This window comes from Budorcas taxicolor, chromosome 25 (genome assembly GCF_023091745.1).
Source record: "Budorcas taxicolor isolate Tak-1 chromosome 25, Takin1.1, whole genome shotgun sequence".
NCBI lineage: Eukaryota > Metazoa > Chordata > Mammalia > Artiodactyla > Bovidae > Budorcas > Budorcas taxicolor.
Genome location: NC_068934.1, coordinates 43,040,372 through 43,057,712, shown reverse-complemented (window position 1 = coordinate 43,057,712; position 17,341 = coordinate 43,040,372). Strand labels below are relative to the sequence as shown.

Below are 17,341 nucleotides of genomic sequence, written 5' to 3'. Positions count from 1 at the left end.
GACCAGCTCAGGCTCTGCCTGAAATTGAGGACCTCTCATCCTGCAACTGCGCCTCTTGCTCTATCTGCTCACTGAAGTGGTGGCGGTGAGGGGGCATGGGCGCTCCAGCCGGTACCACTTGGAATGATGAAGTCAGCTGCAGATGGAGGTAGGGGTGGGGGCAGCCGCCTCAGAGGACCAAAGAGGAAGTCTGGTTACTTAGGAAAGTGGTGTGGAGGGCAGATGGGGCCAGTGGCAGCAAAGGGAGGCCCCTCCAATCCTTCCAGATCTGGGCATTTACTCTGCAGCAAGGGTACAGTGACTCCAAGGAATTCCTGCCTGGGATTACAACAGCCTTCAAGGAACAAGGGCCTCCCCTGTGGCTCAGCTGGTAAAAAAAATCCACCTGCAATGCAGGAGACCTCGGTTTGATCCCTGGGTTGGAAGATCCCCTGGAGAAGGCAAAGGTTACCCACTCCAGCATTCTGGCCTGGAGAATTCCATGGACTGTATAGCCCATGGGGTCGCTGAGTCGGACATGACTGAGTGACTTTCACTTTCAAGGAACAAAGAACTTGGGGGTAGGGGGTGGGGTGGTGGAGGCAGAATTCCATCTCACGAGAAGGCTGCCGAGTGATGCTCCAGCATTTAAAATGCTCTCCTTCCCCAAGGGCTGGGATACCTTCCTTCGTGCCTCCAGGGTAAGGGAGCTGCACCCGCCATCCCCAGCTGTGCCCCCACCCACAGGGCTGAGGCCCTAACACGGGCATCTACGAGGCAGCTGCTGACTCTGCTCCTTTCCTCAGATCGCTGTCCCGCCAGACCGCCGAGACTCCGGCGGCTCAGGGCTCCACCCCGGCCGCCCTCTCCACCTTCCGGCAGAGGTGACCTCCGGGCAGCAACACGAGGAGGCTGGCCCTCAGCGTCCACGGGAAGCGCTCTGAGCCGTGGCTCCCGGCCCACTTCCTGCCCCTGCTCCCTGGGACAAGCTTCAGAGGGAGTCCGCCTGGGAGAAGCCGCACAGCTCCGTCTGACACACTCAAGAGGCCTGAGCCTCCTCCAGCTCCTGATTCTCCTGCCCTGTCAGGCCTGACGTGAGTTACTCTTCCTTTGGGCCTGTCTTTCCTGAGTGAAGGGGGGACCGGGATCTTTTCTAGAGACGAAGAATATTCCGAGTACCCCAGTTAAGTCAAAGAAACACCAACGCACTCTTCTAGTCAACTCCCACACACGTTCTGTAATTTATGTTTGCCTGCAGACGTTAAATGTTACAACACTTGGCCTGGGACTCTCTCCAGCGTGCAGAGCAGGTACCCTTCAGAAGACCTTTGACCTCTGCCCTGGGCTTCTGAGAAGTGGCACAAACATATGCATTCGGTGGTCTGTTTCCACGACTGGCTCCTCACCACCAATGCCCTGAGCTTTTCCCTGCCCGAGGCTTCCTTCACAGGAAGAGGTGTGGGGCCATCACAGCTACGTGCGCCGAGAGTTTAGATCCAATGCTGGGTGGTCTGAGCCCTTACTGCTATGGCACCTCAGCACCAGGAAGCCGTCCCAGCAGCTGAACAAAGTGTCTTTTATTTGTGACACACAAACACAACCAATGCAAAAAAAAGATCACTTTTCCCTTTGATTCCAGTGATAACAAGTTGCTAAAGAAAAAATATATATATATATATATCAAGAAGGCATTTTATCTCCAAAGTTTCCTCTAAAAAAACCAAAAAAAACCAAAAAAAAACAGGAAAGGTTAAAAAGAACCACACACGTCATGTATACATCTGACATCAATGAAAATAACCTGAAATAGAGTGGAAAACAACTAAAAAACAAGTCTCAAATTAATATTTTTTAACATTCCCCGAACAAACCACCAGGGATGGGGGAGCCTGGTGGGCTGCCATCTATGGGGTCGCAGGGTCGGACACGACTGAAGCGACTGGGCAGCAGCAAACAACAAACCAGAAAGCCTGGTACAAGACCTGCTGTTTCTTAAAACCAAGACCTTGCGGAAATGGAGACTGATGGCTGAAAACTGAACAGGCTCATTGGCAACAGGGTGACCTACAAGCCTCAGGCTGTGCCTCCCTGCCCAGCCTGACCCCCATCCCCAGCAGCCTGTGGGTGGCGGCAGAGGGGGCTAGACAGGCATGGCCCACACCAGTGTCCATTGACCAACGGGGCTCAGTGCCAGGTGTCCAGTGAAGGGAGAGAGACATGGACGCTTCCCTCCCTTTATGTGGGATTTACACTGGGGTCCCTCTGGGGCCCTGTGAGTGGGAGGTTATCAGAAATCCATGTTCTAAAATGATGAATGTTTATCATTCTGTGTGTCCTTTGACAGCAGGGATCAAAGGAAAAGCTCTTCCTGAATATGCTTCCGTTGTTTCACGATTCTTGGAAGGAACCCTCTAACATCCTCCCAGCAATGAAAACCCTCCCCTTTGGGTAAAAACTGCTGGGAGCCAGCCAAGTGGGGCAAAGGTGGGTTTGCTCCAATGTGAAGGTACGGGGCCCTCTCCAAGGGAGTGCCATGTCCACTGCTGGCCAGTCAAGAGCACTGCAGAGCACTCAGTGGGGAGGCTGTGTGCCCTAGCCCCGCACATGTGGGAGCCTGGGAGAAGCCAGAGCAGCTTCGGGGAGACGGGCCTGCACAGGTGGCCTGAGCCAGGGCAGGGGCTGGGGTGTGAGTGGACTGAGGTCAGAAGCACTGACCAACCTCCTGGGAGCAACACTCCGCAGGCAGGACCTTTGGGATACTCTGGAAGGCAGAGCTCCAGGCTGTCCCAGGGGAGGAAGCAGGTGCTTTTTCCTGGATAAGGATTTGGTCATTCTCTTCCCTGGAAGGGGAGTAAGGTCTGGGGATGAGGGGTAGCCTGAGCTCTGACCCCATGCCCTGTCCACCCCACGAGAGAGGAAGGGGCTTCCCCGCCCACCTGCCACCATTGGCGGCACCAGGGAGAAGAGCAGCTGTGGGGCCGCGTCCTGTGCTGCCAGCCAGGGCGGGCCTCCCTGAGGGAGCAGGGGCCAGGCTGGGGGTGCAGGCAGGCCTGCTGCTGGCTGGGGGCTCTCTGAAGGCTGGGGGGCAGGGGGGATGGTGGTGGGGAAGGAGACCCACCCTCAGAGAGCTAACAGCACCAAGATGAGAGGAAACAGCATTAAATATGGCAGGAACGAGGGGCCTTAAGGGGGAAGACGAGGGGCTCCCTGATGTTATTTCCCCCTTGAGAGTCAGATCGGGGCAGGGGCAGGGGGCAGGCGAGAGGCAGAGAGGCACCGAGAGGGGATGGAGATGAGCAGGCCAGGCTCCAGCTCTTTCCTATGGATAAAAACCTCGGGTCACCACCTTGAGATCACGAGGCCAAGCTCGGGATGCAGCCTGGTCAGAAGCCAGAGAAGCCCTGGTTCCCGCACAGGCCCCACTGACGCGGCTTCCCGGCCCCTCGGCATCTCGCTGACAACCCCTCCCAGAGCCGGCTGGTCCCTGGGACAACTCCACTCTAACTGCGGATCCACAAAGGCACAGCCAGGAAGAGCACCCTTGCTCCCCGGAGTTGTGACACAAAAGGCTTTCCAGGGGTCTCCGTCGAGCGTCCCCTCCACCGAACAGGAGGAGCCACTCTGAAGCCTCTCTCGGCACAAGATCCTACGCCGAGCCCATTCCTCTTTGGGAACCAGCCAGACCCTGACCCAGGGCTCCAGGATTTTCACGAAGCTGTGAACAAACGCTCCATTCGTCCAGCTGTGTGTGTGGCGGGGAGGGGGCCTGTCAGGAATTCGGCGGCAGGGAGGTCACAGAGCCCCACGCTCAGGGCCAAGGGCCACGTGAGAAGGCAGCCACTGTGAGAGGACGCGCCGGGTGCCCGGCTCCTCGCTGCCCCTCCGGGCAGCCTGCCCTTCCAGGGGAAAGCAGGGGGGCAGGCGGACCACCCCTCCCCAGGGTCGGGGCTGAGGAGGCCGCCTGGCAAGTGGCGTGAGACCGGGGAGAGGACAGGCCTTGGAGAGCGCGTTCCGGCTTCGGACTCAGTGGCAGCAGCCGCCACAGTGCCCACTCGAATGGGAGTGCTGGCTGTCCCCAAACTTGGTCCTCCGGCTCAGGATCTCATAGGAGCAGTCCTCCCCACAGCAACCGGACATGCTTGGGGAAGAGTCATCGATTTCAAATCTGCAGGCAGGCAGGAGGAAAGGGTTGGTGGGGGGCGGCGGACTGCCTTTCACCCCAGGAGTCAGGGCTCAGGAGCAGGGCAGGGGACCAAGCCGGAGGCGCGCCCACACCATCTCCCCCAGCCTCCGCCCCCTGGACCTCAGGCCCAGGAACTCCGTGTCAGGACGAGGGGGGCCAGGACAGGGAAAAAGACATGGGCCGGCAGCTGCTGCCGCCCAGAGGGTCCCCCACCAGGCCCAGCTCCTTACTGCAGCGCTTCTCTGAAGAACTGGTAGGCGCCATGATTGTGCTTAAATACCGTTAACATAACTTTCTTCATCTGTGTGCTGAGAAGGAAGCAGAGAGAACCTTCCAGAAGGAGAAACAGGGGCTAAATCACACATGCTCTCTCGTGTCTCCGCCTGCCGTCTCCCGCTTGCTCCTGGGAGTGCTCCTGAGCCCTGCTCGGTAGTCTCACTGCCGCCCTCTGAGACGAGGCTGCTCCCCACCTGACTGGCTTCTCCTCCGCGCCCCAGTGGAGATGCACAGAACAGGCCCTTGGGGGTGCTTGCTGCCCAGGGCCCATTGCACCAAACGTGGAGTCACAGCAGGGCAGGGAGGTTCCAGACCCTTCCAGAACATTCCTGTGAGCCTTGTCCCCACCTCCCCTGCCGGGTGTACGGCAGAGGCAGCTCCTCCCAAGAGTGACACACACACAGCGGTACCTGTTGGCCATGAGCTGCACCATCTGTATGGGGAACTCACACACACACACGCGCACACACACACACACAACTCACACACATACACACACACACACACCCCACCCCCTCCCTACCTGTTAGCCATGAGCTGCAGAATCTGTATGAGGAACTTCCCCAGGCCTTTCCGCCGCACCTTGCTCTCCAACTGCACCTCGTAGCTGGGGGAGGAAAGCAGGGTGAGCCTGAAGAGGCCATGAGGCCTGGCCCAGGCCCAGACATGCGTGTGGCCTCCGCCTCCTCCCCCTGCCCACCCCCGCGCCGCGGCCCCTACCAGTACAGGACTTCATCACCGCACTCCACATCAAACCGGAAGTGAGAGAAGGCGACGGGCACCGATCGGTTTTCCCACGCAATGAGGTACCAGGCTCGGTCGTCCGTCATCTCCTCGCGCTTCTCTCGGTCCTTCCAGCCCCACTCGCTCTGCTCGTACCTGGGAGACAGCGGCAGTCAGGACAGCGACTCTGCAGGGCACAGCCGGCACCCCCCCAGCCCCAGGCATGCTTACATGGTCCGCATGTTGGTCTTGGTCAGGTCGAAGGCCCAGTCCACGGTGGCCGGCTCCAGGCCGGACACGCGCTTACATTCAATAGAGACGTTCAACCTGCAAGATGAGAGGAGGCGTCTGGAGCCGGCGCCAGGCCCAGCACCGCCCGCTGCCCGGACAGCCTGACGCCGAGGTGCGCCTGGTCTACAGGGAAAAGCTGAGCCCAGACGGGACTACAGAAGGTGCCTGTGAAGGAACGAAGCCGTTCAGGCTGAGATTAACGACTGTCATCACCAGCCTACCACCATCCTGACCACAAGCCCTGCTTCCTGCTGCCCCCCAACACCATCCTTACCAGACTCAACACTCTGTCAACTCCTGCCCCTCTCGGCTACCTCTTTGCTCTCTCTGCCCATTCTTCTCTACTTTGTTATAAACACCCGAGTCTTCTCTGGTCTCTTAGTTCCTGCCCTGAGGCCTTTTTCCTGTTGCTTTCATTTCTGAATCAAGTCCTCACTGGGCACCCATGGGAGCCCTTCATTCTTATCTTCCAATCTTGCCTGCAAAAGTGGCTGGATGACCTCAGGCCCTTCAGGAAGACTGCAGCCCCTTCCCCCTGAGGAGTCCTGCCTGTTGCCTCCTCTGAGGCCACAGGGATGGTCTCGGCTGACCAACAGAATGCATCAGGGTTCAGGTTCACTCCAAGTTCTGTTTCCCTAAACTAATCAATGAGGCATTAAGGTATCAATCTATTTTTGGGGGGCCATGGCAGGCAGCTTGCAGGACCCTAGCTCCCTGACCAGGGCCTGAACACGGGCCACAGTAGTGAAATCTCTGAGTCCCAACCACCAGACTGCTAGGGAATTCCCTCGATCTGCTATTTACTTCTAGATGACTTAAGTAAATTACAGTTAAACTCTTTGGCATACTGTGAAATCACATTTTCCAGGAAGCACCACATTCTGAAAGGACTGACTTGACTCCTCGGAGGACATCACCCCTGGAAGCCGCCGTCACCCCTGCTGACTGGCGCAGTGTATGAGCTACATGTGTGCTCGGCCATGTGAATACAGGACTCCTGGCTCTGAAGAGACTTCTTTCTTTGTACTACTGGCCATGTAGTGGTCAGAAATGACCCAGCACAGCACTGCGTCTGTCTTAGCTATCAATTTTCCAAAGGCCGGTTGGAGAGTATTGATTCTCCACTAATCTGACTTCTTTAAGCACATGAAAGTACAGTCTTAGCCACACAAATCACACACAATTCCAGGCACCAAATGAGCCCAGACTCAACTGGCAGTGCCTGCTTCAGAGCTGGCCCGTGTTTCTGGAAGTCATGAGAATGCGGGGCGGGAACACTGAGATCACAGTAAGGAATCTCTGTTGGTGTTCAGTCGCTAAGCTGTGCCTGATTCTTTGCAACCTCGCAGACTGCAGCACTCCAGGTTCCTCTGTCCTTCACTATCTCCCAGTTTGCTCAAATTTATATCCACTGAGCCAGTGACGCTATCTAACCATCTCATCTTCATCGCCCCCCTTTCCTCCTGCCTTCAGTCTTTCCCAGCATCACGGTCTTTTCCAGTGAGTCGGCTCTTAGCATCAGGTGGCCAAAGTACTGGAGTTTCACCTTCAGCATCAGTCCTTCCAATGAATATTCAGGGTGGATCTCCTTTAGGATTCAGTGGTTTGATCTCTTTGCTGTCCAAGGGACTCTTGAGTCTTCTCCAGCATCACAATTCGAAAGCATCAGTTCTTCCGTGCTCAGCCTTCTTTATGGTCCACCTCTCACATTTGTACATGACTACTGGAAAAAACCATAGCTTTGACTATACGGACCTTTGACTGTATCACTCTGGCAAAGTGACATCTCTGCTTTTTGATGCACTGCCTAGGTTTGTCACAGCCAAACTATGTCAAAGGACTTCCTGGAATCTGAATGATGATGCAGCTTTGGGAGGAGTTGTACCGCACCTGATCACAGACAGGGAGAATACCTTAACGTGGTACTATGAAACTCAGACACAGCCATGCAGGGCAAACGCAGCGTTACCTACGAGAGCCTCTCCTCGCAACTCACGCATTCACACTCGTCTTATCCCAGTCACTAGAATGCTGACCCCAGCTCTGACTTACAGTGCTGGATACAGTCTCTGTGATCCTTAAAACCACCTTGCAAGTTTGGCATCATCATTCCATTTAACCAATAAAAAATAAGGCTCGAAGAGTATGTCGACTTAACCAAATATGGTTAATAAGAAGCATCATTATGATTCAAACCGATGGTGATGATTCTGTAAAATCATAGCCCCTTTTTTTTCTTGAGCCAATAGCATCTCTGGTACGTATTTTATAAGCCAAAGCAACAGAAAGGGGAGGGGAGCTTTAATCCAGAATCAGCAGTGAGCTGGATTAGGGAAGAGAACAGGAGTAATAACAGCTCCCTCCGTTCCAGCCTTAGTGTGTTCCGGGCACTAACACTGCACGCAATCCTTCCGATGACTCTGTGGGAAAAGCACCCATTTCGAAAACTCAGACACAGCGAAGGCAAGGAATTTGTCCAAGGTCACAAAGCTGTAAGTGGCTTTTAACCATTATACTATATACTCAGGGAAGGAGCGCTGGAATGAGAGTGAAAAGTCCCCTCAGCTGCCAAGGAGAAGCTCCTCAAGCTCAGACTCTCATTTAGCCTCTCGGAGGCTCGGTTCTCTGCCTAAAATGAGGGAATGAGCCCAGATGATTTCTCAAGTTCGTTTCCGCTCTGTGGTTCTCGGTCGGAGAGCACAGCCAAGTCCCACACAGACGTCAGTCTGAGATCAGGCCACCTGTGCTCATCCGCAGACCCCTCTGTTACCCTAACGGAGGGATCTGTATCAGCAGAATACTAGCCATCGTTTCTGCTTTTTCACTAACAAAGAAAAAGAAAGTCTGAGGACAACTACTCCGGAAAGGTGAAGAGCAAGGAGAGGACGGGTAGGAACACTGAACACTCACCCATTCCGGTCGTATTTCTTGAACACTGGGAAAGCCTCCAGTGGGTCTCCAAGCTGTGGAGGGAAAGAAAAGGGGAGTACACAGCACAAGCGTGGGCCTGGCCATCACCAGCTCCACCCTACGTGGACCCACGTGGAGGCACAGCTCCCCGGCCCAGGAGCAGCCCTCACACAGACCCACCATCTGTCTTAGCTCTGAAGTCATGTGTAGGGTGTAGGAAGAAGGCCCAACAAAGCCGTAGCTTCATTTGACACGGGAAAGAAGAACCTTTCCTGCCTAACACTAAAACACTGGCCTCCGGGCCTAAAACCTGCTCAGTGCTCACCTGGGCCAAGAGAAGAGATGTCCCCTGATCCACTCATGTCCTTCTACGAGGTCCTCAACTAACCTTCCCTGGTCAAAATCCAAGATGGACAATCATGTCCCTGGGCCACACCCTTGGAAGTATGACTGTTTACTGAGTGGACTAAAAGAATAACAAAACCTGGAACATGAACTGCAGCAGGAAGGGTGACCCAAATCTCTCCTGGTTCATGGGAAAGCTGAGCTGCTCCCAGTCAGGCCCCCCAGGTGGTCAGAATCACGGCTACTCCCCTACTGACTGCAGCCCCTTGAAACCAGGCTGCTGCAACCCCCAGTGCACACACAACCTGTGGCCCCTCCCAGGCAGGCAGTAAATGTCTGAAGGCAAGAATGAGAAGACTATACCATATTTTACTAGGGAGGCTTCCTCCCCAAGATGCAAAACCCTAATAAAAACTTTTCCAGACGCTTTTCCAGTGATAAGGAAACAGACCCACAAAGAGAAGCAGCCACCTTCTCTTGACTCCACACTTCCCTGCACGCCTGGGTCCATCCCTGGTCCTCCTCACAACTCTCCCAGGCTTCCAGCCAGGCTGGTCCAAAGGCCCACCCCAACCCCACCGCAGCAAGGAGGCAGTAGAGGTGCGGATGCGTAGTAACTCCGTTCTGCCACAGGGTGGCGCCAAAAGAAGTCAAATTTAAAACCAAGCTCAAGTTGCAGGAGGAAGGGACTGGGAAAGAGGGGAGAGTTACCCTGTTGGCGGCGTCCACTTTGGCACAGACAGCATCCATGGCTGCTCGCTCCTCCAGCCGCTTCTGTTTCTTCTCTTTTGCTTTGCTTGACTTCCTCTGCAAGAGGGAAAAGCAGAGTGGGCTGGAAGGCAGTGACCCACGAAAGACGGTACTTGACTTTTCCCTCTGAGGACCCTAAGGGCCGGTCCCTGATTCGCGTGCCTGGTCTCAGCAGCAGGAACTCAGGTCTGGCTGAAGACCTGAGCGTTTCCCAGTCATGAGACCGTGGGAGCATCGTTAAGACTTCTCCGCTTCCCTACCGGGAAGAGGATTGACCACAGAACCACTGGGTCACCGTGAGGACTCAGTGAGAGCACAGGGCAATACCTGAAGCAGAGCCCCGCACCTCAGCAGCTGCCTAATAAATATTCATTTGTTCATTCCCTCCTAAGGCAGGAACAAGTAATTTTAGACACATTCAGGGCAGGTTTCAGGAAGGCAATGGCATCTGAGGCAGCTGCTGATAGCTGCTCTTAAGTATAAATTTATTCAAAGCCTTTTCAGTGTCTTCAGGCTTCAAGAAACAAAGATGTGCTCTGGGGACAGCCTCCTGGGGAGGTGGGTCCCTTTCTAAACGAGGCCTGAGACACTCCCGCTTAAGGAGACTGAGCTGCTCCCAGAAATGGCTGCGCAGGCAAGGCCAGTGAGTGGCAGGCGCACTTAACACCCAGTGACGCCAAAGACAGAGTGAAGGGCCCCAAGGAGTTCACCTGGGGACAGAGGCCACACTGACACGTGGTCAGCAGAGCCAAGCTGCAGGGGAGGCTGTCCTTACATAGAGAAGCAAACCACGAACCGGCCCCCCCTCCATACCTCCAAATGGAGCCCATCCGGTCTGGAGAGTCACATGAGGTTTTCTCAAGTCTACATGGACCCTCCCCTCTTACCCTGTGTAAAAACTGGTAGGCTTCCCTGGGGGTCCAGTGGTTGGGAGTCCGCCTGCCAGCGCAGGGAAGGCGGGTTCCAGCCCTGCTCCAGCAGGATCCCATGTGCTGCGGAGCCCAGAAGAGAAGCCACTGCCACAAGAAGCCCAGGCACCGTGATGAAGAGGAGGCCCTGCTCCCGCAACTAGAAAGAGCCTGCGCGCAGCAACGACGACCCACCACCGCCAAAGAACGATTCAACAAACAAACTGGAAACTTGGGGAAAAGAGCCCAAAGCTCAACAGCCCTTGTCCAAAGCCTCTTTCTGCCCTGTACTCCCTTCAGGTCTTAGGACAAGCCACAGCCATTCTTGGAGCCTCCTTCCCTCAACTGATGAGCACGGTCCTGAATACCTCCTTTAAAGTATTAAGCCCGTGAGCGTTACTGCGGCCCGTGACCAATAAGCGACACTTCCCATTCTCACTTCCAAGGAGAGGCAGAGCAGCACAGGCACCTCCTCAATCACCCCAAGGCATTGGGAAGACGGCTCAGCTTTTCACCAGCCACATGGCCTCGTCTGACCCCACCCCTCACTTCCTGACCTCACCAGTGAGACATTTTGCTACTTCCAATTCCACCTTAGCTGGGACACAGCCCAGGAAAGGGTGAGCTGAAAAACCTAGCTGCCAGATAAACTCTACCCTCGGTTCCTCCAGGAATGAGTGCTTAACTCCTGCACAAGCAAGCAGGAGGCACGAGTTCCGATACCAGCTCACAGGGGTGGCTCTTCTAGGTACAGCCTCGCCCAGCACCGGCTGTGGACCAGCTGCAGGCTGGGCATTGCAGGAAGCCGGGCTGGAGCCCCTTTCTTACCTCCCTGGAGGAAGGAACAAACAAGAGACCAGACTGTCTTCATGACGCTGGGAGCTGGGAACAGAACTAGCCCCTCTCTACCACAGAGGGGTTTTAGAGCATCCAGTTTTTTTTCCCTCTAGGAATCTGAGTTTCAAGACAACACTGAGATACTCATCTTGCAGAACACTTTCACAAGAGGAAACTGAGGCTCAAAGGGATGTTGTGACTTGTTCAGAGTTCCCCAGAGAGCAAATGGCAAAGGGGAGACTCAATCCCAGGGGCTGGGCTGCAGAGTCAGCATCTGTCCCCCCAACCACGCTGTCTCCCACTGGGAGAGCCTACCCGTGGCCAAGACCTTCTCGGCTTTGTTCGAATAAGGTCAAGATGAGACCTCGGGAGCCCCCAAAGCAGCCGCTGGGTTGGTGATTCATTCCTCATTACCCTTCTGGCATGGTGGCAGCTGATGTGACATGCCCACACAGTACCACCCCAGACCCCACCTCCACACTGAGGTAGGGATAAAGAACAGGGAAACCTGAGACTGAAGATCACCAGGGCTGTGCGATGGGGCAGAAAGGACATGCGCTTTGGCATCAAACAGGCCAGGCAACTGAGAAAGGAACTCCACCTCCAGGAAAATGGGGACTCGACTGCCGGCCTAACAGAACAGCTGCAAGGCTAGGCCAGAAGTCCACACACCTTCACCGTCGAGGCCAGCTCCCTGCCTTCACCCTGCACGCTAGCTCTCTCCCAGCGTGATACAGAGCTTAAGGATCAGAGGTATTGCACGTGTGACGTCCAGAACCCAGAAGGCAATGAAATCTAGGTTCCCTCCATAGCGTCTCATTCTTAAGCACCAAAAGTAAGCAATTCCTAAGCACAAGCAGCAGGAGGGCCAGGTCTGGGCCTCCAGATTTATGAGCTCATTCACACAGGGGAACAGGTGAGCCAGGCGGCTCTTGGAGCTTCAGGCCGCTGTGGCCCAAGACTGAGGATAAAGAAAGTGCCCCTGAAGTGCTTCGCTGCCTGCACACCAGGTATGAGACAAGCTACGGCCGGCTGGGCCAGACAGGCAGAGGCCCTCCCCCGAAACGAGCACATGCAAGGAAAAGTGGTCTCCTACTGTTCCAATTAGCTTTGTCCTGCCTTGTGGAGGTAAGACTATCCTGCGGGGACACAGGAAAAGTCTCCTAATTAAAATGGGAAATAAGCCCAGTGAACAGTAAAGCTCCTTGTGGTTACGTGTCTTTCCCAAGGGAGCTTTACATAATAAAGAGTGTGGGATTTTGAGTCAAGAGACCCAGATTTGATTCTCAGCCCTTCCACTTACTTAATAGCTGTGTGACTTTGGGCAAGTTATTTACTCTCTTTCCAACAAGTCACTCAGTTCCCCTGAACCACAGTTTCCTTATCAATCAGTTCAGTTCGGTTGCTCAGTTGTGTCCGACTCTTTGCAGCCCCATGGACTGCAGCACGCCAGGTCTCCCTCTCCATCACCAACTCCCAGAGTTTATCCATAAAACGGGGCTAACGATTCCTTTACCTCACGGGGCTGTTGCGATGGAAAAAAAGGATACACTATACCAGATACAAAAATTCTTTATTGTAAGGATTTCTGTTCACAAGTACCTAGTACCCATAAACACCTGCTGAATAAATCCTCCACGATTCAAAGCCAGGTCTGAACCCCAAAGTCCATGCTCCGTCCATCAATTAAACGAAAATGATGCTTGCTGTAATAAACTGATGCAAGTGCTGTTTTCACATGCAGCTGTCAAACTCCTCCCCTTGCTATTTCTATCAAAGTAGTCTCTCTCTCTCTCTTTTGGCCACACCTTGCAGCTTGTGGGATCTTAATCCCCTCACTAGGGCTTGAACCTGCACCCTTGGCAATGAGAACACAGTCCTAACCACTGGACCACCTCTAAGTCCCTCAAAGTGGTATTTCTAAGGCTGCTGGGCCTAACAGTAGCTCTATGACTGTGAGGGGTCACAGAGTGAAATTAAAACACACCAACATGGGGGCAGGAGGCACCTTTCAGAAAAAAGCCTTGGTACCCTTTAGGTTTTCAGTATTAAGGCTTCCATCCCACAAGGACTCCAGAAAAAAAACTTGTTTCTGGCAAAGAGAGTGAGTGAAAGTTGCTCAGTCGTGTCTGACGCTTTGCAACTCCACGGACTATACAGTCCATGGAATTCTCCAGGCCAGAAGACTGGAGTGGGTAGCCGTTCCCATCTCCAGGGGATCTTCCCAACCCAGGAGTCAAACCAGGGTCTCCTGCATTGCAGGTGGATTCTTTGCCAGCTGAGCCACCAGGGAAGCCCGAGACAGAGCTCTAAATTCTAATTCCTGAGACACCACCTGTGTGGCAGCAAGGGCGAGAGAACTCTGAAGAGAACGGCGCTCCACCTGAGGCCCCCCTCCCTCAGCCAGCAGCCAGACCGCCATATGGAGCAAGGCGCTCTGCTGGAGGGCGATGACTAGGAACCATGAGCCTCCCGACATGAGGTGGGGAGTCCACAGCCCCCCACTCATAAAGAATGAGGATAACGAGAGGGTTCTGGCTCTGCATCAGGGAGGAAAATTCAAATCTCTCTTTTGTAGTGAGCTTTAGGCCGGAAGAGACCAACCAGGTAGGGGCTGTTCTGAGAAACACATCTGTAACGTATGAGTAATAAGACTGGGGCCCTAGAGAAAGCAGCAGGATCTCAGGCTCTCTGAGGCCCACTGTTTCAACTCAGCCAATGAGGAAGCGTTGAACCAGAATGGCATGTTATGCTTCCTGCTTTCTGCTCAGTCTGGAATGGCTGATGCTGGGCAGATTCACCAAGTAATACCAGGGACACGAGATTTTATTCAGTTTCAACAGAAGATGGGGCCTGGGACCTTTCACTAAAATCTAGGTTAAAGATGCCTAAGGCCTCCAGACTTGATTTTCTACACATGAAGCACAGTGTCCAAAAGTCCTTGCTGAAACACAATGAATAGGTTTTGACATGGATTACATAAAGTGCTCTGACATGGGTAAGACAACCATTTCTGTCTAACAAGTTGATTTATTCAGTCAATAACTATTTGAGTGGAGAGGATAAAAATCTAGGTTAATAACTGTAGGGACAAACCCAATGGGTTAAAAATAGCACAAATCTATTTTAGAAAACTGAAGGCTGAGAATACAGGGGAAAATAACAGCCCTTATTTAAGAGGCAGCCATGTGATATTTACATTTACTATCTCATTTAATCCTCACATCTGTCTCAAAGGGAAGGTATCATCCTCATCACATCCATGAGGAAATTCAAATCCACAAAGGCCAGGTCACTGGCACAACATCATGCTGCCAGTAAGGGAAGATCAGGCTGGAACTGGAGTTTCTCTGGCTCCAAAGTGAAGACTCACTAAAGGTGGTGGAAATTTCGTGTAAAAACTAAGATATGTGGTGCCAGGGAGGGCCAGTTACTTATTCAGGAGAGTGACCAGTGCTGCTCTAACTAGGACTTCAGGAAGGTGAACTCACAGAAACATGCGAGTAACTTCTGCCCAACCTTCTATCAGCACATGCCCGGGAAAGGCATAAAACGCACCTCTAGACTGCCTTCTGCGGAACAGGTGGTCACTATCCATCCGGGGCTGGGGCCATCACCAGGGCCCTTCCACCGCCCCCTGCTCACCTTCTGCACAGCTCCCCCATGCAAAACCACCTGCGGTGTGAATACCACTAGCAACCCAACTAATAAGACCCACTTGCGTGCATCTGGGAAGCCCCTGAAGGCAAACCTCTGTCGATAAGGAAAAGAATGTTTCTGGAGCAAGAGGAACCTGGTGGAGACATTCGAAAGATCCTGGGGAAACCAGCTTCGGCGAGTAGCGGGAAGCGCTGAGGCCGGGGATTCGAGAGCCCTGAGTCAGGGTCTGGCCCCCAGTCACTGTCTGTGACCTTGGCTGGGTGCCTCGTTTCCTTTGGGCCTCGGTTCCCTCCGAGCCAGTGCAGGCCTAGGATATGGGAAGCCACGAAGCTAGTGACAGCCGGATGATGGGTGACCCCCGGGGGCGTAGGGGATACCCAGGGACTGCTCGGGGATGGGGGGTGGGAGCCAAGAAGATAACAGATCCTAGAGGAAGGCAGGGGCGGGCGCGACGCGAGAGACGGGGGGCACCATAGGGGGTGGGGCCCGGAGAGGGGGCTCCCCAGGAGATATCCAGGGCTGGGCCGGGCGTGGGGACACTTCGACTGAGGTAGTCGAGTCATGTGGGGGCTGGGAGGGGGGTCACGTGAGGCCGGAGGGGGTCAGGGTCACGTGAGAGGGGGTTCAAGGAACAATGGGGGCGCAGGGGGGTAGCAAGGGGAACGGGGAGCCCTCCCAGCCCTGGCGTCTCCTCTCCCTGCCTCACTCACCCCCATGGCGACAACGGCGGCGGTGGCGCTCAGCTCCTCCTTCCCACACTTGCCGGCTGGGAGGCGGCGGTAGCGGCGACACTGGAGCGGCGGCGGGCCCTTACTGCGCATGCGCCTCGCGGGCTCCCCAGCGCGCCCCGGCGGGAACCGCGCCGGCGCAGAGCCCCGCGACGGGACGGGCCGGGGTAAGGCGCGCAGGTGGAGAGCCTGGGAGGCGGGCCGAGGGTCTAGCACACCAGAAAGAGGCGGGAGGCGCGGAGCATGCGTCGCGCTGGGAATGACGTAAGCCCGGGCCCGCCCCCTTCTCTCCAGGCTGTGTCTATAACCATGGCAACGGCTTCACAGCCCGCGGGGCAGCTGGCTGCTGGGCAGCCGGGTGGGTGGCAACGCCGCCCCTGCGCTTGCCTGTGCGTTTCCTCCGCCTGACCCGGTCATCCGCTGAGCAGCCACCTTCCCAGCCGACCAAACGCGTCAAGACCTCTGAAATACCTGCCCCTCCTACAACCCTCGGGCATAGGAGAGGTGTTTGGAACATTTCCCACCTTCTAGACCGTGAACTCTTGAAATCCCTTTTCTAACCAGAGTCATTCATCCATCTAACTTTTTTTTTCTTTTTAATTCATCTGTATATCTATCTTCTAACCATTCATTCATCCTCCATTCATTCGCTCTCTCAATAAACACTGACTAGGACCATACCGGAGAAGGCAATGACAACACACTGCAGTACCCTTACCTGGAAAATCCCATGGATGGAGGAGCCTGGTAGATTGCAGTCCATGGGGTCGCGAAGAGTCGGACATGACTGAACAACTTCACTTTCACTTTTCGTTTTCATGCATTGGAGAAGGAAATGGCAACCCACTCCAGTGTTCTTGCCTGGAGAATCCCAGGGACCGGGGAGCTTGGTGGGCTGCTGTCTATGGGATCGCACAGAGTCGGACACGACTGAAGCGACTTAGCAGCAGCAGCAGCAGCAGCAGGACCATACCTGAGGGGGGCATGGCTACTCCCTCCAGTATTGCTGCCAGAGAATCCCCATGGACAGAGAACCCTGGCCGGCTATGGTCCATGGGGTTGCGAAGTATCGGACATGACTGAGCAACTAAGCACAGCACAGGACTATACTAACGCTATGCAGAGCCCAGGGGATGCAGAAAGAAACAACATGCCGTCCCAGTCCAGAACTTACACTTCAGCGGGGAGGCGGGCGTGTTTACTGGGGAGTGGAAGGTAATGTGAAATTGAGACATCCGGGGTCCTGGACTTCGTTCATTTCAGTCTATCCCAGCAGACCAGTGTGACCCCCGCTTGACCCGCATCACCATCACCTGGGGAACCTGTGCACTGTGCAGGCCCTGGGGCCTACCCCAGAATCACCAGGGCTGGAGCCAGAATATTTGCTTCTAAGAGCTCCCCAGATAGGGTCATACTCATGGAAATCAGAAAACCACCACCCAAGACAAGCCTCATAGGCTTTGTCAGGTCTTACTCCTTGTCCTTCCCTCAGCACAGCACAGGGGTGGCCCCCAAACAGCCACTCAAGCAGCATTTGTTGAGTGCCCATCATGTGCTAGGCACTGTTGCAGGCAGCAAAGAAAACAACAAACAGAAAAGGCACTGCCCTCATAGAAACTGTATTCTAGAAGGAATAGGAAAATTATAAACAAAATGAGTGAACCAGTAACATACATATCATGTTGGATGATACACGTTATATGCAGGAAAACGAAACAGGGAAGACAGATGTGGAAAGTCAAAATTTGTTT

The 17,341-nt window shown here is 54.5% G+C and overlaps 1 protein-coding gene across 1 annotated transcript; it reads right to left on the bottom strand.

Moving 5' to 3' along the window:
* Window positions 1-1,542: 1,542 nt before the first annotated feature.
* On the bottom strand, window positions 1,543-15,683 carry NAA40 (N-alpha-acetyltransferase 40, NatD catalytic subunit). The gene is made up of 8 exons (XM_052662038.1): window positions 15,573-15,683; window positions 9,419-9,514; window positions 8,363-8,415; window positions 5,393-5,488; window positions 5,159-5,317; window positions 4,962-5,045; window positions 4,393-4,470; window positions 1,543-4,144 (listed from the first exon to the last, which is right to left on the bottom strand). The coding sequence occupies exons 1-8, from the start codon at window positions 15,681-15,683 to the stop codon at window positions 4,003-4,005; spliced, it is 819 nt and encodes a 272-aa protein (XP_052517998.1). The 3' UTR covers window positions 1,543-4,002.
* Window positions 15,684-17,341: the final 1,658 nt, after the last annotated feature.

Coding starts and splice junctions, on each gene's coding strand:
- NAA40 (XM_052662038.1), bottom strand. CDS start 15,683: ATGCGCAGTAAGGGCCCGCCGCCGCTCCAGTGTCGCCGCTACCGCCGC. Junction 5,489..8,362: donor AAGAAATACGACCGGAATGG/GTGAGTGTTCAG, acceptor CTCATCTTGCAG/GTTGAACGTCTCTATTGAAT. Junction 4,145..4,392: donor TTCTTCAGAGAAGCGCTGCA/GTAAGGAGCTGG, acceptor GCCTGCCTGCAG/ATTTGAAATCGATGACTCTT.